At 43.1% G+C, this 24,144-nt stretch overlaps 1 protein-coding gene and 1 non-coding gene across 2 annotated transcripts in view; one reads left to right on the forward strand and one right to left on the reverse strand.

Annotated features, from left to right (window-relative positions):
- Positions 1-24,144, forward strand: part of ADAMTS6 (ADAM metallopeptidase with thrombospondin type 1 motif 6) — a 460,987-nt gene that overhangs the window by 388,112 nt on the left and 48,731 nt on the right. Inside the window, exon 21 of the mRNA XM_075326191.1 lies at positions 18,329-18,458. Coding sequence (XP_075182306.1) covers positions 18,329-18,458 — 130 coding nt within the window. The remainder of the gene's footprint in view (positions 1-18,328; positions 18,459-24,144) is intronic.
- On the reverse strand, positions 19,863-19,936 carry TRNAI-AAU (transfer RNA isoleucine (anticodon AAU)). Its single transcript has one exon. It is a non-coding gene; the product is annotated as a tRNA-Ile (tRNA).

Here is a 24,144-nt window from a genome sequence, read left to right on the forward strand (position 1 = left end):
TGAGAAAATGCCGTCTACAAGTGTTATATGTAAAGATCCACCACATTTATCAAACTACACTATTTCCTCAAAAATTAGACCTACTTCAAAAATAAGCTCTAGTAGGATTTTTGGGGCTTTTTTGAGTATACTTAAAATTATATCCCTGCCCTAATTGCAGTTCCATAAGGAAGTGACCAAGCAGCTAATAAAGTTAAAGTATACAGCAGGACTCTTCATCAAAGAAAACAAACATCCCCCCTCCCCCCCAAAAGGAAAAAAATTGCACTCACTAGACCCCAAACAATTACAGTTGGCAAGTCTCGATGGTGGATGGGCTCTCACACAAAGATCTGCGTTGCTGTCAGGTCCCTCGCCATTCCAGCTACATTGCACTGCAGCACTCACAGATAGATCGAGTACCAATATCACTCTGCGCAAGTGATACTGCTTCTAGTCACTAGTTGGAGCAAATATCTGTAGAACACAGGGGGACCTCACAGAGACACTAATTTATATGTGAGACCCCATTCACTTGCAAACTCTAATTGTTTGAGGTCTGGTAAGTGCGATTCTTTTAGGGGATGTCTGCCTTCTTTTGGGTGTAAACTTAGCAGTATATGGAGAATAATTTAAGCCTTTATAAATATGGTATATACCCACCACTATAGGACTGGTTCTGCACCATAATAATAGCCGATCAGAAGAGAAAATGTGCATCTGAATCAGTGATAGGATTAACACTGAATGTTGATGTTCCAGAATGTGATGACATGATTATATTTGAATAAATGGGTTTTTTTTGTTCAAGAATAAATGTGGATTATTGTTCATGGGCAAATTTAAGACATCCCTTGAAAATAAACCCTAGCACATCTTTCGTAGTAAAAAATAGTATAAGACCCTGTCTTATTTTTGGTGAAACATGGTATTTGATAAATTTGGTGCAAATAATGACTACACAGCCCCTAAAAAAATAATTTGAAAAATATTCCTTTTAATGATTGGCTCACCTTCACTGTCTCATTTAAAAGGAACCTGTCTGGTGTAATATGCACCCAGATCCACGAGCAGTTCTGGGTGCATATTGCTGATCCCTGCCTAACCGTCCCTGTATACACTAGCATAGATAAAGAGATTGTTAGAAAAAGTATTTCTAAAGTTCTTTTATCGTATGCTAATGAGCGTTGGCAGTAGCCCCAAGGGCGTTACTTCCCTTGCTAATCGCCCCCATTAGCATGTTAGTACACCCCTGTGGGTGTGCTAACATGCTAATGAATGTGCAGCATCAGAGGATGATCTCACTCACCTCTCCACCGCAATCGCCACCCGACACTGGATTTCGGCTCAGTGCTCATGACCCCAGAGGTTTGGTCATGCACACTACTTCAGTTTTAAGCCAGGACACGTACATCCGGCTTCATAGTGCGCATGACCGAAACTCCAGGGTCATGCGCACTGAGCCGAAATCCAGTGTCGGGTGGCGATTGCAGTGGAGAGGTGAGTGAGATCATCCTCTGACACTACCATTCATTAGCATGTTAGCAGGTCCACAGGGATGTATTAACATGCTAATGAGGGCTCATTAGCATATGATATAAGATCTTTAGAAAAACTTTTTCTAAAGATCTCTTTATCTATGCTAGGTACATCGATCCTGGCAGGTACCCATAGGCCTGCCCCACTCACAAGTTGATACAGAAATGTGCGGGACTGGACTAACTTTTTACGGTAGCCATTTATCTTGGATATCTGCTGGGTCAATGCTCTTTCAGCTGACTCTTCTATCAGTTATTGTTGGTTTCTTTCCACAGAGAACAAAGGTATCAGGCTTGAAATTCAAAAACCTTATCCTACCCTTTGTCACATGAACAAAGTACATTTTGGAATATTAATAAGTTCCAAAATTGAATGTGTTTGTACTGAAATAATCTTGTAAATATACACCTGCTATGTACTGTGTTTCTTATGTCTGACCTGGGAAAGCTGCTGCAGTTCATTTTCGTGCCAGGGATGAAAGCATAAGTGACTGTCATAAATCAAGTCAGTGTCATAAGAGCTTAGTGGCCACCGTAGCTCTAATGTCACTGACTTGATTTATAATAAGCTCACGGGACTGGTGACACGGCAGAAACACTTAAGGGGGCTTTACACGGTAGCGATATCGCTAGCAATTTGTAGCGATAGCGAGCGTGTAAGTACCCGCCCCCGTCGCGCATGCGATTGCTTGTGATCGCTGCCGTATCGAACATTATCGCTACGGCAGCGTCACACATACTTACCTGGTCGGCGGCGTCGCTGTGACTGCCAAACAATCCCTCCTTCAAGGGGGAGGGACGTTTGGCATCACAGCGACGTCACCGCAACGTCACTAAGTGGCCGGCCAATCAAAGCGGAGGGGCGGAGTTGAGCAGGACGTAACATCCCGCCCACCTCCTTCCTTGCGCATTGTGGCCGGCGGCAGCTAAGGAGACGTTCCTCGCTCCTGTGGTGTCACACATAGCGATGTGTGCTGCCGCAGGAGCGATGAACCACCTGGATAAACAACCCTTACCGATTTTTGAGTTTGGGACGACTTCTCCATGGTGAACGATTTTCACCATTTTTGAGGTCGCTTAAGGTCGCTGGTCAGTGTCACACGCTGCGATATCGTTAATGACGCCGGATGTGCATCACTAACAACTTGACCCCGACGACAAAACATTAACGATATCATAGCGTGTAAAGCCCCCTTTACTCCTGTGATAAAACAAACAGGGTTAGAAACATTTTCTGTTATACAAACAAGCAGCGGAAAGCCCCTGCATTGATCGGACACAGGAAATAACATTTAAACAATTGTCTCAGCATAGGAAAAATTTTGTACACACAAACCAAATATGGAACTTATTTTTTCCAAGATCTGTTGACGAACATGTTCTTTATTCCTGAGTCAACACCTTTAAGTTATCACCCTTGATTTTTACTATATTGTTCTTTTGCTGGAATTTTCTTTACACCATCCTCAATGCAATTTTCCTTTTTCAAATTTTTTTAGTTTTGCCTAGTTTGTCTCATTATCCACAAAATATTTGGGTATCATGCAGATGTTTTTATTTTCCCCAAACTTCAATGTTCTAGGATTGCAGGGAGTTACACCTTGCTAGTGTTCCACTTTTGTCCAGCCTTTTCTTATTGACTTCGTGGACACTGATGTCTCCAGCTCTTGGTCAGCTAATTAGCGTTGTTTTGTTTTTTTCTCTGAGCTAGTTGTAGTGTTAAAACTAAATTATTGATGTTATAGATACTACTAGTCATTACATTTAAAGAACTGTCACTTGCCATACACATGTAATTTTTTTAAGTGGCCTAAAGGCTGCTGTTCTCTTGTATCTGGCATTGTTTCTATGTCCCCGTGCCTCCTTTTTTCATGGATATGTCTCCCTTTTCCTTGTGTCTCAATCTAATCTTATTAGCCAACTGGGTGTGGTTCTTATGACGTTGCCCATTGCAGTTGAGAATCACACTCCTTTGTCTAACAAGACTAGCTTTGTCTACAGGGAAGAGGGGATCATATCTCCATAACGGAGAAGACCAGGATTAAAAAATTAGTACATAATCTACTGGGATCCCAATGCAGCCATCGTCAAACCCTTTAAAAATGAATAAGCTAAAAGGGGTTATCTGCGACTATTTTTTATGGGGTTTTTTTTCATGGGGCCAAGAACTGACAGGCGTACTTGCCTTTTTGGCCCAGTGCCAGCTCAAAGCATTCATGGAGTACTCCTATCGATGGTTCTGCTGCTTCATTTGAGCTCTTGTTAACAGAGCAGTTCTTCCTCTTCCAGCTTATTCTGTTGACTGAACATGACTGCGCATGTTACGTTAATTGACTGCTGGCTCTTGGAAGTTGGGCAGCAGGAAGCCGGATGTCCATCAGCATGACATCAGCAGTACGCCCCATCAACAGAGCACAGCGGTAGAAGGTCAACTGCTCTATTGACTTGATTTCAGTGGAGCTTTCATAATTGCAGTCAGGAGTAGAGATGAGCAAACTTGAGGTTCAATTTTCAAACCGAACAACACTTAGCAAATCAAGGTTGAGGGCTCAAGTGCTTTACATGTGAACTTCACTTGCACAAGCAATGCTGCACTCGGGTACGCTCCGTGCTCAGCCCAGTGGGAGCCGCTTGTAGTGTTTGAACGGCTCACACTGAGGGTAACATCAACACGATTATATGTAGTGTGCACCCCAAAAAAAATATTTGAAAAAGCCCGTCCACCCTCCCCCAGAAGTGATCTGCTTATGGCTGGCTATTTGTGGGCAGGGACTCAAACTGCCAATCAATGACTTGCTCTGGGTTTGGCTCAAGCTAGAGGCAGTGGAGGTTCAGCTCCTTGGCTACCGGCGAACCTCCACGAAACTGCTCATCTCTAGTCAGGAGTGGTCCGTGACCATTCTGAGTCGTCAGAGATCGGGGCAGCGCAGAACAGGCAGGTAGTTAGCAACCTCTGCCTGTAAGTTCTTAAGCCTCTGAGAATCAAATAAAATAGCCCCGGATATCCCCTTTTATTTTTTTTTTTTAAAAACACCTGAAAACCCATTTAATTAGTGATCAATGTCTCATATCATTTCCTTATACAGTATAAATTAGTTCTTATTTAAGTGGAAGAGAGCTGGATATCTAGTGCCACCCATTTGAGGTAGCTGGAGGAACGCTAATTTATCATTTTATTTTCTCGGTGGGCATTACGTGGCTTATAAGTCTCCACCAAGAGAAACAGTAGCCCCAAGACTTTTTCAATATAAAGTATCAACATGACGGCTTAGTGGACTGGATGTCTTACGTGATACTTTGTAATCTGTGACGGCTAAACGTGAGCAGCTAGCACTTAAGCCTTTGTCTCATTTGCAATGTTTTCCTAAAAGCTGGTCTGGTGGAATTTTTTATTTATTTATTTAGTCTGACCTTTGGCGAAATACCGAGACGAGATAATTCTTCTCCTAAGAGCGGACTGTTTGGGGTAATATGGATTATCTTAGTTCGGTATGTGATTGAAGTCTGGTTTGTTTTGACTCTTTATGTTAGGACCTTCGGACAGCTGTCCAGCGGCTCGAGAAATTGTATAGGACAATAACTCGGTTGTCTTCTGCAATCAATCCACCGTTCTTTTATGACTAATTGGACACAACAAAAACTGTTGCTCCTTGAATCCAAATTTATGTCTGGGAAGCTTTACAGTCAATCGTTCTGATTCATCTTTTTTTATTTCCTTTTTCTTTTTGTCTTCTGGTATTCGTTGACGTTGGCCTATTGGCCTACGTGGTTCATGAGATTGGTGCAAAAACGAAAAAAAAACAAAAAACAACACCTTATCGTTGTCTTTAACTTTTTTTTTTACTTTCAGCACCAACAGTTGCAAATCCTTTAAAAAGTGCCACATTTATTTCCGCCAGAAACATTGCCTTGGGCAGGAACTGGCGTGCGATGCACCGGAAAAGTTGCGCTTCATGAATTTGACTAAATCATCTAGAGTTGTTCAGAAAAATCCCCAAAAAATAAATAAAAAGAAAGACAAGAAGTGGCGCAAAACATATAAACAATAAGGTGCAAATACTAAAACCACTATAAATAATAAATAAAAAAAAGTTACTCCAGAAAACTGGTGGAGCAATGATCAATGATTAATTGGGGCCAATGTATGTGTACTGGTATTTTGTATGAGCAATAATACATATGTATAACCAGGTCACAGCCTATGAGAAAAAATGGGGAAGTAGGTTTCAAAAACAAAAAAAGGGAACCCCAATAAAATATAACTTTTATTCTTAATAGTAAAAAGGTCAGAGACCAAATTCACAAGCAAACAAGGATAGATAATGTGCCAAACGTGAAATAACAGATGCTAGAGGGTGGATGATCACAGAAACTGGCCCTAAATCAGCCCTAGTCAGCCTCTCCCTACCTGGTATCCTTTTTGCACCTCTGCTTTGACTGCTTAGGGAGGCTTCTGCATTGCTCCCAGTTTATCCCTGATGATCACCTGGTACCTGTGGGACGTCTTCTTTGGACAACATCTCAGATAAGTCTATTTGGCTCACCCTCTGATTGGGATGGAGAGTCTCTATATTCTTTAAGTGGTGTTTTTTGTGCTGTGCAGGGCCTATTAGGGTCATGCAGGGTTTCCCATTGGTGAATGGGGGCGCCATAACCCTAGGGCATCATACCCTCCATTGCTAGGTAGGAAGAGGCTGACTAGGGCTGATTTAGGGCCAGTCTGTGTGATCATCCACCCTCCTAGCATCTGTTATTTCACGTTCGGCACATTATCTATCCTTGTTTGTTTGTGAATTTGGTCTCTGACCTTTTTACTATTAAAAATGAAAGTTATATTTTATTGGGGTTCCCTTTTTACGTTTTTCAATAAGGGTACTTTCACACTTGCGTTAATTACCTTCTGGCGCAATCCGCCCTTTTGGAAAACAGCAGAATCCGTTAACGGATTCCGCTGTTTCCCATAGACTTGTATGGATGACGGATTGTGCCAAAAGTACCTGCGCTACTTCCGCTGGCAACGCTGCGTTGCTTCCGCTTGCCGGAAACAACGCAGCATGTAATTTTTTTTGAGCAGCGCAATCCATAGGATTTCACTGCGCATGCTCTCTCTGGCTCCCTGCACACATAACCAGGGTACACATCGGGTTACTAAGCAATGCGCTTTGCCTAGTTACCCGATATTTACCCTGGCTACGTGTGCAAGGAGCCAGTGCTAAGCGGTGTACGCTGATAACCAAGGTAAATATTGGGTAACCAAGCAAAGTGCTTTGCTTAGTTACCCGATATTTACCCTGGCTACATGTGCAGGGAGCCCGACACTTCCCCACTCGGCTCCGGCCCCTCCCGAACTCTGCATGTATACACACACACACACTCACGCACTCACCTGTCACCAGCCATGCAGTCCTCGCGGCACTGATGTCTTCAGCGCCATGGCCCAGCTCGGCTCCACGCACCCGGCACTCCGCCCCCCGCACACATTCTCGGCGGCCGAACGATCAGCTGATCACCCGGCGACCGGCTGCTGTGAGTGATCAGCTGATCACCCGGTGACCGGCTGCTGTGAACGATCAGCTGATCACCCAGTGACTGGCTGCTGTGAGCGATCAGCTGATCATTCACAATAGTCTGCCGCCGGTAAAACAGTAAAGGAAAAAAAAAAAGATTCCGTTGTTTTGTACGATCCGTTGCATCCGTCACACAACGCAATGCAATACATTGCAAGACATAATTATGCAAGACATAATGTATGAAAATCATTTTGTAATTTGGTGAATGGTAACCGCTCCATTCAGCCGGCAGCAACCTCTTCTGGCCTTCCTGTATGTGCATGCTCAGTGTGGTTGGGTGTGCATGAGTTCTGTTGGGGAGAGTCAAGTAAGCCCTTGGCAAAACCTGATGGTAGTGACTTATTTCTCGTGGGGCAGAAGTTTTGCCGAGCTTAAATTCAATTGCCGATACCTTTTTTCCCCAAGGACTGACGTCGGGAGGCCAATATACAAGTTATGTAGCTTGTTCCATCAAAATAGGAGAGCGTTTATAGCCAGATTTAGAATAAGAGCTGCTAGTTTTCTACTACTGCTCGTTACAGGAGGAAATCTAAAGACGTGCTCAGGTTACATTACAGGTAGCTCTGGCTAGAGACATTTATTGTCTCCTGTTCTCTGCTTGTCAGTCATACATTGCAGCCTTATCATGTCTTCCAGCTGGAGTGACTACAGGCAATAACCGCTCGTAGCATATTCACCCCATCTGATAGCACTCTGCTTTAACAGGCCCAGTGTGATGTGCTTTCATCATGCGAAATTAAAGCCAAACTCGTCCATTTATCCAATGTATGTACAATTGCATACATAAGCAAGTTGTCATGTCAGCAGCAGATGTTAAACTCTTGTATTTGCAGTGTATGAAGGCTGCTGTGTAAGGATCAGCGAGTGCGAAAATATCAGGCTTACTGGGGAAAGTGGGAAATATTCACTGGTAGTGACACCTATGTATGCATGCGCTACTGCAAGTGATCAGTCATTCTCATCATTGCCTTTGATTATTTTGCGCTTATTAACTGCAAATAGGCCAAAGCTTTATTCTTTTTTTTTTTTTTATTTCTTCTAAATACAGCTCCAAATCCCTTTACACAGCCGTAGTGGTAAAGAGGTTGTCCACCCTTGATATTGGGAAAAAATATCCAGAGTGCAGTAAAATAATACAATAAAGGTTGCTCATATTACCATTTCGCGCCCCCCCCCCCCCCCCTGCCCCCTTACAATCTTTTTCTAACGTTGATCAGGGCCCCTCCATACTTCATGTTTGGCCTGGACAGATGCATTTAACCACTATGGCCAGTGAGAGGCAGATATGTAACCACTGCAGCCAATCGTTACTAGTAAGACATTTGTCACCTCTTTGGCCAGTGATTGACTGCAGTGGTTACATATCTGCCAATCATTGCTATTAACACATTGGTCACCTCTTTGGCCAGTGATTGGGTGCTGTGAGTTACATATCTCCAATTATTGCCAGTAACTCATTGGTCACCTCTTTGGATTGGATGCAGTGGTTACATATCTGCCAATCATTGCCAGTAACACATTTGCCACCTTTTTGGCCAGTGATTGGTTGTAGCGGTTACATAATTGCCAATCATGGCTAATAACACATTGGTCACCTCTTTGCTCAGTGATTGGCAGATACATAACCACTGCAGCCAATTGTTGCTACTGTCTCATTGGTCATGTCTTTGAATATTCACTGCTCCCACCTCCCAGTGGATTCACTATCACTGCTGAGAGGTGGGAGGGCGTACGGTTAGGGCAGCAGTGGAAATTCTGTTCAGATTTACTATCACTGATGTCAGCACTGAGAGGTGACAGGAGGGAGCAGGGCATATGCAGTTTGTATTTATATATGCTTGACTAATTTCTATGTCGCACTGAATTCTACAGAGCTTACAACAAGATAACAGAATAAGGTAGACCAATAAAACTTACCGGTCGATTGGAGAATAAATAGACTGGTGGTGTCCATGTCTAGCCTCCACTCCTTTATGGGCCTTAGTTGGAGTCTCAATGGTTGACTTCTCACCATTATCACCTATTCATAGGTGACAACTTCTAAAGATGGGAATAACCCATTTACGCTGCCAATCCCATATATAAATACATGCACTATTATCATCTTTTGATTGTTGGCCATGTTTTTTTTGCTCAGAGAGGAATCAACCTCAATCTTCAAGATGTTCGGATCACAAAAGTACTTTTTTTTTCAAACACTTTATTCATATAATAGGCGCACATTGGAAAGGCAAATGGCGACAACATTGAAATTTGACGTTTTGACCCTTTCTGGGCCTTTCCTCTGCCTGGGAGGAGAGAGGTATGATAAGCACCTGCAGTGCATGGATAAAGGAACGTGCCATGCTTTTTTAATCATTGTAAATGAAGTTCACCTTTTAACACTAGAACTACTGGACTCGTGACACCTACTAGAACTACATAGTGCAAAGTAGTCAAAATGACTACCTCAGTAGTTCTAGTGTTAAGCTGATAATGCGTTCTTCAGGTATACATCTACTTTAAGATTTAGAAACCGCGTTCCCCGTCTGCTTGTTACCCAAATATTTAATCTAAAATGAACGTTGCTCGGCTATGAAATTCATTATCGACTTTTTCCATTTGGTCTTGAGAAGGACAATAGGAAACAAAAGTCTGAAGATGGCATCCAGATAACTCAGACAAATTATACTGCTCGTAAACTCTCATTTAATGAAAATTGTGTTTATAAATTAGCATCTTGAAAAAGAATCCTTGAATATAAAGCCGCTTTTTCCACTGAGAAGACAAAGGTACTGGCAAAAGATGAACATCCCATGCTTTGATGAGACTGTCAGAAGGAATGTCTGGGTTAACCAGATTGTTATGGGTTTATTGATGCAAAGTTCACCAGGTTCTGGCGTTCTTCTTATGAACTGTAATCTTGTGCTAACATTTATTTTTGAGTCTATTCATTAAAGTGAATGTATTGTTAACACGCATCAGTGTAGACAGCCCAAAGTTTTGTAGTCGTAGATTTGTATTCCTGAAGACTGAGAGTAGATCCTGAGGAACATCTATAATTCTGTGCCCCAGATTTGTCACCGCAACACTGAAGTCTTTGGCTGTATGCACACGTTGCATTTTTATCACATTTGTTGATGCATTTTTTAGTGCAAATTTGTCAGAAAACCTGAAGGGCAGCCTGATGCCAGCAAAGTCGATGGGAATCCTGTAGTGTCATGCACACTTTGCTTAGGCCCCTTTCACATATTAGTTTTTTGCCGTCAGTCACAATCCGTTTTCTCACCAGATCTGTCGCAGATTGTGGCAAAATTGATGCGACGGATCCGATGAGCTGGGGGCTAAATAACAATTGGAGCATGCTCAGTTAAAAAAAGCGGAATACATTGCCGGATTCCGTCATTTGTCGGATTAAGACGGATCCTGCGCCCATAGGCTTCCATTCTACCAAACGACGGACGGTGATGGATCCGTCACTGTCCGATTCTTCGACATAGACAAAAAAACGTTACTTTGGCCATTGTCTCCGTCGGCCGGACAAATCATTTTTCAATGGATGCGTCAAACGACAGATGAAACGTGAGCCCATCCGTCGCAATCCGTCGCTAATACAAGTTGATGAGAATAAAATGGATCCAGTGGCATCAGTCGCCGAATCCATTTTTTTCAAAATGTAACGGATTGTGACTGACGGCAAAAAACTGATGTGTGAAAGGGACCTTATTTGTGACTTTTGGATTTGGTGCAGAAAATAATTTGCAGCATGTCAATACTTTTAGCGTTTTTGTAGTGTTTTTTTCACCTATTGACTTCACTGAAGTCAGTCAAAAGCGCTATAAAAACACAGGAAGAAAAATGATTGCGGATTTGCTGTATTTTGTAGCTTTTTTTGCATCCCTTTTTGACTGCAGTGAATGATATAGAGATAGTTAGTTACCGGTATCTATTTGATCTAAAATGTCAATATGAGTCTGTGTGGTTGTTATATTTAATTTTATGTGAAACAAGAAGAAATGATCCAGCTTCCAGATTTTTTTTCTTTATAATAAAATTTACCTTTTTTGGTAATTTCTTTAAAATCATCCAAGAAAATATTGCATGATTCATGAGTAATATAACAGGTCCATAGGAGTTGTAAGACTCGCACCAGACGCGTTTCGAGCGCAACACTCTTAGACTTGGTGAATGTTAAGAGCGTTACGCTCGAAACATGTCTGGTGTGAGCCTTACGACTCCTATGGACCTGCTATATTACTCATGAATCATGCAATATTTTCTTGGGTGATTTTAAAGAAATTACCAATAAAGGTGAATTTTATTATAAAGAAAAAAATCTGGAAGCTGGATCATTTCTTCTTGTTTCACTTGTTCCCGACGCTGAAGCAGCAGCGGGGTCCTTTGCTTTCTATTACCGATGGAAATGAGCGGTTGTCCGGGGTGAGCTGGATACTTTTTCTTCAAACTATATTTGATTTTTCACCTCGGTCTGCTCATTTGCTTGCACTGACTTAGTTCTCCCTTTGTGAGACTCCCATACTTTCACACCTCGGAGCAATTATTCACACAGATCATTTACTTTCTTTTGCCTTTGTAGATAAATGGTTATCGATTTACGCATCACACTACCATGCATTATTTAAATGTTATTTATACAAGTAATTTGATCATTTGATTCAGACAACAATGGTTTTATTTTGTGCCCTGGGTCTGTTTTTTTTTTTTCTGCGTCCTACACATTCCCCTATTTTCTCTTCTTAAATTATATATCACATTGAATTTATGTGCTATAAAAGGATTTTTACATTAATCATTGTTCTATAAAAAATAAATAGGGAGAGTCTGCAGATTTTATTTTTTATTTTCATGAAAAAAGGCCCCTTAAGGCCCCTTTCACACATCAGTTTTTTGCCATCAGTCACAATCCGCCGAATGTTGAAAAAAAAGGATCCAGAGACTGATGCCGCTGGATCTGTTTTTTTCTCATTGACTTGTATTAGTGACAGATTGCGATGGATGGCCTCACGTTTTATCCGTTGTTCAACGGATCTGTCGAAAAATTTGTCCATCAGACAGAGATGATGGCCACAGTAAAGTTTTTTGTAAATGTCGAAAAAACGCACAACGACGGATCCGTCCCCGTACGTCATTTGGTAGAATGGAAACCTATGGGCGCAGGATCCGTCGTCATCCGTCAAATGACTGAATCCAGTGATGGATTCCGTTTTTTTTTTTAACTGAGAATGCTCCAATTTATATTTAGCCCCCAGCTAGTCGGATTTGTTGACAAATGGATCCGTCGCATCAATTTAGCCACACTCTGTGACAGATCCGTCGAGAAAACAGATTGTGACTGATGGCAAAAAACTGATGTGTAAAACAGACCTAAGCCATAGAATCCGCAGACATCTTATGGGGCTACAAAGTTGACTGTTAAATGTTCTTCAGTCTGAAGACATTTTTCTATCGTCCATAACGGCATTACTAATTCTTGAAAAGTGACGGGGATTGAAAAAGTCTTTATGCCTTCTAAGGGAGAGGATCACAGACACACTCTTTTAAATAAAGAATTATTATTTTATTATTATTATTATTATTATTATTATTTATTTATAGAGCACCATTGATTCCATGGTGCTGTACATGAGAAGGGGTTACATACAGAGTACATCTAAAAGTTACAATAGACAGACTAGTACAGAGGGAAGAGGGCCCTGCCCTTGCAGGCTTACATTCTATATGATTTTGGGGAGGAGACAGTAGGTGGGGTGTAGGTTGGGCGGCAGCTCCGCACGGTGGTGGGGCGGCAGCTCCGCTCGGTGGTGGGGCAGTAGCTCTGCACGGTGGTGGGGCGGCAGCTCCGCTCGGTGGTGGGGCGGCAGCTCCGCTCGGTGGTGGGGCGGCAGCTCCGCACGGTGGTGGTGAAGCAGTGAGGTCATTGAAGGTTATAGGCGTTTTTGAACAGGTGGGTTTTCAGGTTCTGTTTGAAGTTTGCAAGTGTAGTAGATAGTCTGACGTGTTGAGGCAGCGAGTTCCAGAAGACTGGGGATGCTCGGGAGAAGTCTTTGAGTCAGTTGCGTGACGAGCGAATGAGAGAGGAGGAGAGAAGGAGATCTTGGGAGGATCGGAGATTGCGTTTTGGAGAGTAGTGAGAAATTAGTTCAGAGATATACGGAGGAGATAGATTATAGATGGCTTTGTAGGTCAGTGTTTGTAATTTGAATTGGATATGGTGGAAGATTGGGAGCCAATGGAGGGATTTGCAGAGAGGAGAAGCAGGGTGGTATTGAGGAGAGAGGTGGATCATTTGGGCAGCAGAATTAAGGATGGACTGGAGAGGGGCAAATCATGGTGGGTCTTCGTTTTGCTGACCAGATCACCTACAGGTATACATTTTTAGACATGATCTGATTTATCAATACGAATAGGATGTCCATTTTGTTATATTTTTGTCTTTTGTGTGTTTTTAAATTGGTTTTCCTAGCTAATGGGAGTGGCAGCATGTGAGGTAAAACGCCGCTAGCATGTGCTATGTGTATGCAATGATTAAGGATGCATAGTCCAAAACGTGTTTGCCATCATCTGAGATATATATCTTTTTTACCACGTCTGGATTTCCTACTGTGGCGGTTTTAATGTTTTTGGAATAAATTGTTGGATTTTACAAGCTTGGGATGCTGGATACATTTTCGTCATATTTTGATTAATTACGGTAAGTGGCGTGCACCTCTTAATGAATCAGGTACGTCTGGTACCCAGTGTTCTGGTTGGAGGCTGGCATACATTTCTGGCATAAATTATGTAACTTTAGTGATGTAACCTATGATGAATTTGACTGGCATGTCAGTGTCTTTCATGAAAATATTGCACTGATTAGGCCTTGTGCGCACAACACCTTTTTGTGCTGCTTTTTTGGTGAAGTTTTGGGTGCAGTTTGTGGTCCTAAAGTGAATGTATGACCTTTGCCAGCAAAGTCTATGAGAAATCCGAAAGTTGCATATTTTTTGCCTGCAGTTTTGGATGCAGAAAAAAGAAGCAGCATGTCACTTGTTTTCTGCATTTTTCCCTGCGTTTTGCCATTGACAATGTTAAAAAAAAAAAAAACCCACAGGGGCAAAATCACACCAAAACGCGGCAAAAACGCATGCATTTTTTGATGCCTTTTATCTGCCAGAGGGTGCGTTTTTCACTGGAGAAACAAAACTACATACCCTTAAGGTGTTTGTGCCAGAATTGTGACGTACCCACCTTAATGAAATACCCTCTTTGTCTTGTGTTCCTGCTTTCCAGTAAATGAAAGTGCATACATGCATAATAGAGAGATGGGCATTCAGTTTGGGCAGGGTAAAGACTGGAAAATGGCAGGCACAATACATGCTAGTGTAAAAGGTGACTTAAAAAATAGTGGCTGGCAAGTTACACAGCAAAACATTTGGGACAGTTCCTAGACATGGTAGACTGGTTTGTGTGCCAAAGCCAGTTGTAACTTCTGGGGGTTGAGGACAGCAAGACTGCTTTTCTACGAGTGCACTTTAAGGAGATGAGCCTACTTTTACTGTAGATGTAGGACTTGGTACTTTGGTTTTGTGTTGTGCTTTATAGTTTACAGAAGTGGTCTCCATCCTGTAGCTCTCCGATTGTCACCAAACTAAAACTCACAGCATGCCCCATCGGCTGGCAGTCATGTTACAGGAGTGTTATCGGTAGGACATCGTCTTATAGGATAGACCGCTTTCTTGACCGCTTTCTCGATTTTCTTACCTCCCTGTAGACAGTGATACTTATGATATTCCAAAAACTCTCAGGGATTTGGAAGAAATATAAAATTCTTTTTTTTTTTGTACAGGACATGTCGCGGGCGGGGAGGAGGGTGTCAGCACACTACGCTCACCCCTTCTGCTCGGGTCCGGCGGCTGCTGCTCAGTGGTGGCTCGAGCGGTGGGCCGGATCCCGGGGGTTTCTCGAGCGGCACTCCTCGCCCGTGAGTGAAAGGGGGGTTGTTGGGTGTGGGGATGATTATTGTCCGTGACGCCACCCACGGTTGTGGTGATTTCACCACCGCTGCTCAGTACAGGGGTCCCGGGGATGGTGATGCGGAGCAGCCAGGTGTTGTGTCGCCCCTCCGTGGGTAGGGGTTGGTGATCCCGGGGCCCGGTGATGGTTTGGGAGGTGCAGGGCCTGGTGGGCGCAGGGACGCGGGGGGCAGCGCTGTGCCTTGCGGCACTGTGGTACTCACTCAGCCTGAGACGTTGACACAGTTTTTACGGTAAACCAAACGGCTGGTAAGACGGTCCCACGGACGGCTGCACTTGCTCTCCCGGTAGGTGACGGTGATGTCCCTCTTCCTTGCACCTTTGTGTACTTGTTGGTTGCGATGGGTCCCCACCGGTAACCCGCTCCCCAGCTTCAAGCTGGACCGGGGGAGCTCTACTCCTTGCCCGCAGGCGCTGGCCCTAAGAAACTGGTGCCTTGGCGGTGGCGGTGTCCCCTCTACACTGGCTGAGCTGTTGCCTTCAATCGGGACTTGGTCGTTGGGGAATCTACGTCCCCTTCACTGACGGATTTGGCAAATTATGGCGACTCCAAGCCTTGCCGGGGTCCGAGAGGCCCCTGCCCTGGTGCTGACTGTCCTTCGGAACACTGCTCCAGACCGCCGGGCACACAGCCTACGGGGTCCTTCCAGGAACTTCCAAACGGTCCCCCTCCAGACAGTCACCGCCGTTGCTGACCTTGCTGACCTGTCCTGCACACAGCTGGACTACTTCAGGCTTTTGCACGCTCTTTCTGTTCTGTCACCACTCTTGCTTTCCTCCTTCACTACTTTACTTTGCTTCTACTTTCACTTCCTTAGCTCATCTTAGCTGTCTACTCCTTCACTTAGCTCCTCACTCCTCCCTGAGCTGTCTGCCTGGTTACTTCCCGCCTCCAGAGCTGTGAACTCCTCGGTGGGCGGAGCCAACTGCCTGGCCCACCCCCTGGTGTGCACCATCAGCCTCTGGAGGAAGGCAACAAGGATTTTTGGTTAGCTGTGGTGTTCCTACCTGGGATGTAAGGTGTGGTGGTGTGTGACCTGTGTCCCCTGGCTTGCCCAGGGCGACACAGACACATTTGGTCTTGAGCCCAAGAGTTGATCACAGGGCAGGGACCACCAGTTATCAGCTTTAAATTCTATGGAAGCAATGGTTCCATCTCCCTGCAGCTCCATCACAGGATATACTAAGCATTACAAAGGGCGTTTTGTTTAATATAAATGTATGAAATCCTTCAGGATAGATATGTTCTGCTCCAACTAATATAATAAGGTCCTGAAGACGAGGATCAAATTAATTCAGAATTCTCTGGTAGGGTTTAAAACGAGTTCTCCAAACCAGACAACCCCTTTATTATCTACTCTGCGTTTCACATACAACTCCCAATTCTAAGGAATAAGTCCTTGTGTGTTTCTGATTTTCTGATGCTGATCGTATGATGGGTATTTTTATATTCTCTCATTCAGAAGCTTGATTTTGGCAAGCGTGGTGCAGTAAATGGTCTTAATATTGGAGGTGCGAAATGAGAAGCGACAGCTCTTCAGAATAATTGACTACTGGAACCGTAGGGGAAGCTTCAGCTGCCTGCGAGGTGGCACTTTCCCACAGTGAAAGATCATATTTTATTTAACATAGGAAGCATCTATTCTGTAATTTGATTACAGGCATATAATTAAGAAAAGGTAAGCTCGCCTGCAGCTATGAACCAACAAAAAAGAAGATGTATTAAGCTTTCCAGCTGGCGCTCAAATGAAGTATCTCCGTGTAGGCTTGTATTTCTTTTTTTTTTGTCATATAATGTGAGCTGCAGATCTTCCACCAAAGGATTGTCAACTGGATTTAGCAGAGATGTTCTGAAGTGTTTTATTTTTTATTTTTATTTTTTTCTGGGGGTTTACAAAACCTTGATATTTTACCCAGGATCACAAACCTCCCCCCATCCTACTCCAAGAAGTTTTATGGTGGGGCCTTTTACGCTGGAGAGCTGTGAAATATAAAAGTCAGAAAATTTATATTTTTCAATTATTTTATCTTTTAGGCCCAATGATTCTGCTTTGTAAATTGGCTGAGCATGTTTTTTGAGGAGTTGTGTAGGGGTGTTGGCAGAGATCACTAGTAACTTTACATTCTTCAAACCTTGCATCTCTGCTTTCAGTATCCCTCTGAGGGGTGGATTATTAGGGTTAACTGAAGACCAGGGGATCCTAACTTGTGGCTTGGGAGCCAAATGAGGCTCGCGGGTCCATGATGTGTTCGTGGCTGTCTTTCAGCTTGAAAAAGGAAAAAAAAAGGGATTTCAGACTACTATAATGCCCATGAGAAAGCGATGCAAGGATGATTTCCAGGTTGGAAGGAAGTACTAATACTCAAAATAGGGGGAAGGAAAATCCAGCACTGAAGGAGAGTCCTTCGGTGCTGGATTTGTCTTATAGCTTGGTGCATAAACACCAGGTCTATCAAACCGCTATGAAGAGGAGGTCACAATTCTGTGACTTTTGTGAGTAGCTTCACATAAGAGGCGGATCTAAATGGGGGTAAGGTAGGAACCGCTGGATCTTGGTATTCTGTCTTGGTGTGATTTCTATAGAAAAGTTTTCATTATCCCTATTAATGGGGTCTCTGGGTGTCACTACTGTGAGGGAACAGGAGTGGGATGTGGTTCGCGACCCTCTTTCAGTGCTGGATGTGGTTCGCGACCCTCTCTCAGTGCTGGATGTGGTTCGTGACCCTCCTACAGAGCTAGATGTGGCTTTCAAGATCAGAAAGGTTGGGAACCTCTGCCATTCTATAAGTTGGTTATTTTCACAATAATTACAACATATTATCCAATGTGTACATGTGTTATCCAATCATTGACTTCAAGGAAAGCTCCTTGATCAAAGCGTCTGAAGATGTCCACTGTAAACCGCTACTAATTTCCATAACCTTTTGACTCTGTGGGTACTGGCAATGCTCCTTTATCGCCCTCCTCTCCTTCCCAGCCACTGAAATTTGCAGTCGGCCATCCTTCTTTGCAATGGATGAAGCTGCACAGTTTACTACTACATTGGTCACATATTGTACACAACATTTTTCCTGTATTTGCAACGAGTTTTTCTGTCCCAAACAAGTGCACAAACCATAAGTGTAAACTGTGCAGAGCATGTATTATGTGACCAGTACTGCTCTATATGTTACATAACTTTTTGATGGATTTACTTGACTTAATTATTTTCTTTTCTTTTCTTTGCAGGTATCCAGAAACAAGAGGTTGTGTGTAAAAGACTGGATGACAACTCTGTGGTGCAGAATAATTACTGTGATTTGGACAGTAAGCCACCGGAAAACCAGAGAGCATGTAACACAGAGCTGTGTCCTCCTGAGTAAGTACCATGCCATCTCTTATATTAGATGGAGATAGTCCACCAGGCAAATATTAAAAAACAACCTAGATAAGATGTCGGAATGGGCAGACACATGGCAAATGAGATTTAACGTTGATAAATGTAGAGTAATGCACCTAAGACAGAATACTTCCAGTTAATGTATATGCTGCAGAAAGGTAAAACTTGAGACTACAGAACAGGAGAAGGACTTGTGGATTCTGATTACATGTAAGCTGAGCAGCAGCTCTCAATGTCAGGCAGCTGCTGCTAAAGCAAACAAGATTTTAGGGTGTATAAAAAGAGAGATTAGATCCTGGGATCCCAACGTATTATTACCCCTCTATAAATCACTTGTAAGGCCACATCTAGAATATGGGATCCAGTTTTGGGCTCCACATTTTAAAACGGACATTCAGAAATTAGAGTCAGTTCAAAGGCGGCAACTAGATTATTGCAAGGGATGGAGGCCTCCCATATGATGAGAGGTTGAATGTTGGATTTGTTTAGCTGAGAAAAAAGATTTCTCAGAGGAAATCTCAGTTACAAGTATAAATACATGTGTGGTCAATATAAAGTACTGGCATATGACTTATTCCTTCCAGAGACAATACTAAGGACCAGGGGGCACTCATTATGGGAAAGAAAGGTGATTCCAGCAGCTAAATAGGAAAGTGTTCTTTAGAAAGATGAGCAGACCCATGGATGTTCAGGTTCGCTGGGTTCGGCCGGACTTTAGTTAAAAGTTAGTCTTGGGACCCAGACTTAATCTGAAGTTGTTCTCAGATACCGAAACCCATAAAAGTCAATGGGAACCTGACTCGAGTAACGAGTATAATGGAAGTCAATGATTGGGCAGTTCAGCTCTCCGCCCACATATAACCAGCCATAAACAGAGCTTCCAGGGGAGGGAGGACATATATATTTTTTTTATTTATTTTATACACAGCATCTAAAAATGTTGTTCTTACCCCCAGTGAGAGTAATTCAGAGATTGCAAGCATCTCGCACTGGGCCGAGCACCGTGTGTACCTGAGCACCCCGATGCTCTATCAAGTGATTAGCATTCAAACAGCACCCAAACTCAGGCACAGACCTTTTTTTAAAAGACCGTGTTCAGGTTCGAGACCCAGATCCCCAGAGTATTCGGTACAAACCCCGAACTTTACAGTTCGGGTTTGCTCATAATAATAATAAGTTTTATTTCTATAGCGCCAACATATTCCGCAGCGCTTTACAATTCAGAGGGAACATGTACAGACAATTTGAGACAATACAAAAAAAACAACCAAAAATTAAGATACCAGGAGGAGTGAGGGCCCTTTCTCGTAAGCTTACAGTCTATGAGGAAATAGGGGAGACACAAAAGGTGAATGGGGGAGAAAAGCTTGTAAAATGAGCTTCTGGCCTGTACGGGGATCGAACCCGCGACCTTGGCGTTATTAGCCCCACGCTCTAACCAACTGAGGTAACCGGCCATGCTCATCTCTAGTTGTCTACAGTTAGAGCAGTCAGACTGTGGAATGCCCTACTGCAAGAGGTAGTAATAGTAGGGCTGGATGATTTCCTCAGCAAAAATGGCATTGTGGGTTATAGATAGGTTAGTGACAGATTTGTGGAGAAGGGTTAAAAGGCCTTTTTTCAACCTATCTAACTAGATGTATTAACATACCCTTAAGGGACGAAAAAATAATTTGTGCATGGATTAGGATTTTAACTGGAGGTGCAGTGTCCTGTGTCCCAAAAAGACATCTTTTGGGGTCTACGAGTAAAATGTGTTTTGTACTAAGAAGAAATTGACTCAAGTCTCAAGGAAACGTTTTGTTGTTAATTTTAGGATTTATTGTGGTCTCTGCTGGAGTGCTTCTGTCTGAAGCTGAAGGCTGTTTACCATTTGTACAGCTGAGGATTTTGACAGTCCGTGAACATGATAAATCTATCCAGCTAAACACTATTTCTCTTTTTTGCATATGTGAAGGATGAAGTGTCTCAAAAAACATTTGGTATTAGTTTATTAGAAGCAGCCTTCCTTGAACCTTAGTGGGGCAAAGGCTGTCGGAGTGAAGGTTGCACCGTCTGAAACGTTTCCCCAGTGAGCTCCATTCCACAGCGATGGTGTGATCTTTCGAGGAAAGCATTTATCTGTACCTCGATTACTCTTGGTTGGTGCTGTCTATTCCTTATCTTTACATGGAACTTAAGATGCGGCTCATTCTTGAACTGGTTATCTTACAGGAGTAATTCCTGAAAATTCAGCCTTCTGCATAAAAGTCAACAGATGGTTATGATAAGTTTCTTAAGAAATTGTAAGAAAATCCTGGCTATGTTACATTTAGTATGTCATTGGTTGCAGCCGGTATACACAACGCTGCCTCTCGCTGTCTGATAATTCAGTTTAACACGTAGCGTACTATCTAGCGGGCTTCTCACTGAAAATGTCAGACCTGTCAACATGCGATAATGAAGAATTTCACACTCCGATCTAGGATGAATGAAACTTAAGTAACTTGTTTTTTTTCACTTTTCCTCCTTAGAGACAACAAAACACAATATGAAACAGAGCAGATGACAAAAATGTCAAATTAAATATTTTTGGCTCCCTTCCAGGGTTGAGTAGCATGTCGTTCCATGTTTTTAGAAGACTTTTGTTCCTTTTATTAGAGCTGTATCAGTGCACAGTCAACCTGCTAAAAGGTTAAAGTGATTTTCTGTTACATTGCTGTCATTATGGAACATGCTGGGGCTTAGATACGTAACGGAAGTCATCTGTCAACTCTGTATTCTGTGCCGGTGATACATAAACATGACAGTTTTAGCAGACTATTGGCAAGCCGTGTATTGAATAGTCTTAGATTTTCTTAGAAAAACCATACCCTGAAGTTTTATTTCTGAAGGTTCTCGAAGATACTTGAAATCTTGATATTTTTAGATATTTTATCAGTGTTGTTTATAGCCAGGGGTATCCTTGGTTACAAACTATATATACGGTGAGGTTCACACTTATACTGTGTTTTCAGCCGAGCATTACATCTGGGTTTCCATCAGAAGCCCCAAAAACTGTAATCCGATGGGAACCCTGACAGATCTGCTACTACGGTACTATTGACAAAGATGTAGAACGATTTTATTTATTTTTCACAAGGTATACCTCTCCATGTGGCCTCAAAACTATATCTGACTATAGGAGTATACCGTAAACTAAGAAACATCGTAATTCTTGGTATTTCATTTTGACAGAAGATTACTAGGTTAAATCTGTAATGTAAAAAAAAAAACTATTGACCCACAGATATAAGATCAATGTGCAGGTTAATAGTGTTCTGACTCCGTGAGTAGCGTCCCACTACTGGGTGGAAACCTTTATTTCTCCCTGCAGCCTCCAGCTTTCAGTCATAGGGATGCAGCTGGTATGGGTTGAGTCACTGTTCAGTAAACACTGTCAGCTGTAACCACACACCCAGCACTGACTGACAGTCAGCCCAGCATTGCATCAGTGGAGAACCAGCTGTCAGTCAGTGCGGTTACAGCTGACACTCATTGTGTACTGAGTGGCAACTGAAACTGCGCTGGCACCACTCCTACGACTAATAGCCCGATCTGCTCAAAGGAATAAAGATTACTTCCTCCCAGCTGTGGGGTTGTGAGTAAGGCAACCACCCGATACCTGCAGGTTAATAGTGTTTTATTCACATGATGGGTTCCCTTTAACTCCCTTCACCCCCCAGTGATTTTCTGTTTTTTGTTTCCGTTTTTTCCTCCCCTTCTCCCAAGAACCATAATTTTTTTTTATTTTTCAGTCAATATTGCCATATGAGGACTTGTTTTTTTTGTGGAACGAGTTGTACTTTTGAATGACACCATTCATTCTGGCCCATATTGTACTGGAAAACAGTGCAATTGCACTATTGTTTTTGAGTTTTTTATTTACCACGTTCACTATATGGTGAAACTCACCTGGCATTATGATTCCCCAGTTCGGTACAAGTTTGTAGATACCATACATGTATAGTTTTACTTTTATCTAAGTGGTGAAAAAAAAGTCAGATGTTTGTAAAAAAAAAAAAAAAAAGTGCACTGCTGTTGCCATTTTAAGAGACCCGTAACATTCTCATTTTTCAGGATCTGGGGCTCAGTGATGACTTATTTTTTGCATCTTGAGCTGGCTTTTGTAATTCTACCATTTTTGTGTAGATGTGATGTTTTGATCGCCTGTTATTGCATTTTAATGAAATGTTGCAGTGACCCAAATAACCTGTAAGGCTGCTTTCACACTTGCGTTGAACGACATATGTTGCTATCCGCCCCCTTGAGGAATTACGGTAACCATTGCAGGAAACTGTTTATTCCTGAAAGGCTTCTATTAAGGGCGGATTGCAACGTAAGGTGTTGCGTTGCATCCGCCCTGCGGAGCATCAGTTGTTTTGTCGGTGACCGTCGGGCGGAAGGAACGCTGAATATAGAGTTTTTTTGTTGCTGTAAAAAAACGCACTCCGCAGGATTCTGTTGGGATCCGTTACGAGGCATAATGAATGTCTACGGTGCTGGATTCCATCGCCATGTGTTTGGCAACGGATTGCAGTGCAGGATTCCATCACGTTCTACTGACCATGCTCAGCATGTCCAGCAGAACGTTCTAAATCGTTTAAAAGCACTCCTGGTCTCTCTGTCTGTCTGTCGGTCTCTCTTTCTGTTGGTCGATCTCTCGCGGTCTTTATCTATCTGTCGGTCTCGCTCTCTCTGTCAATCTCGGTCTCTCTCTCTGTCAATGTCGGTGTCTCTCTCTCTGTCGGTCTGTCTCTCCCTCTCTCCCCCTCTCTCATACTCACTGATCACCGCCGCGGCGCTGCAAAGCTGTCACACTGCTCTGGCGGCTTCTCCTCTTTTGAAAATGCCGGCTGCTCATTATTCCATTTAGTATTCACTGCTTCCCCACACCCACCAGTGCCTATGATTGGTTGCTGTCAGACAGTACCCACGCTGAGTGACAGCTGTCTCACTGCAACCAATCACAGCCGCAGGTGGACGGGTCTATATCATGCAGTACAATAAATAATGAAAAAAAACGGCATGCGGTCCCCGCAATTTTAATACCAGCCAAGGTAAAGCCACACGGTTGAAGGCTGGTATTCTCAGGATTGGGAGCCCCACGTTATGGGGAGCCCACCAGCCTAAAAATATCAGCCAGCAGCTGCCCGGAATTGCCACATCCATTAGATGCGACAGTCCCGGGACTCTACCCGGCTCATCCCGAATTGCCCTGGTGTGGTGGCAATCGAGGTAATAAGGAGTTAATAGCAGCCCATAGCTGCCACTAAGTCCTAGGTTAATCATGGCAGGCGTCCATGAGACACCCACAATGATTAACCTGTAAGTAAAAGTAAATAAACACATACACCCAAAAAAATACTTTATTTGGAATAAAAGATAAAAAATCACCCTCTTTCACCACTTTATTAATCCCCAAATACCCATCCAGGTCCGTCGTAATCCACACGAGGTCCCGCGACTCATCCAACTCTGCTACATGAAGCTGACAGGAGCGGCCGTAGAACACCGCTGCTCTCTGTCAGCTCCAGGCAGCAACTGAAGTGAGGTGCGTTGTCAGCGTGGACGTCACTGAAGTAGTGTGTGCGGGGATGATGGGTGCGGTAGTGCCAGTGTGTATGCGGTGATGATGGGAGCGGTA

Source organism: Anomaloglossus baeobatrachus, chromosome 1 (assembly GCF_048569485.1).
Source record: "Anomaloglossus baeobatrachus isolate aAnoBae1 chromosome 1, aAnoBae1.hap1, whole genome shotgun sequence".
NCBI lineage: Eukaryota > Metazoa > Chordata > Amphibia > Anura > Aromobatidae > Anomaloglossus > Anomaloglossus baeobatrachus.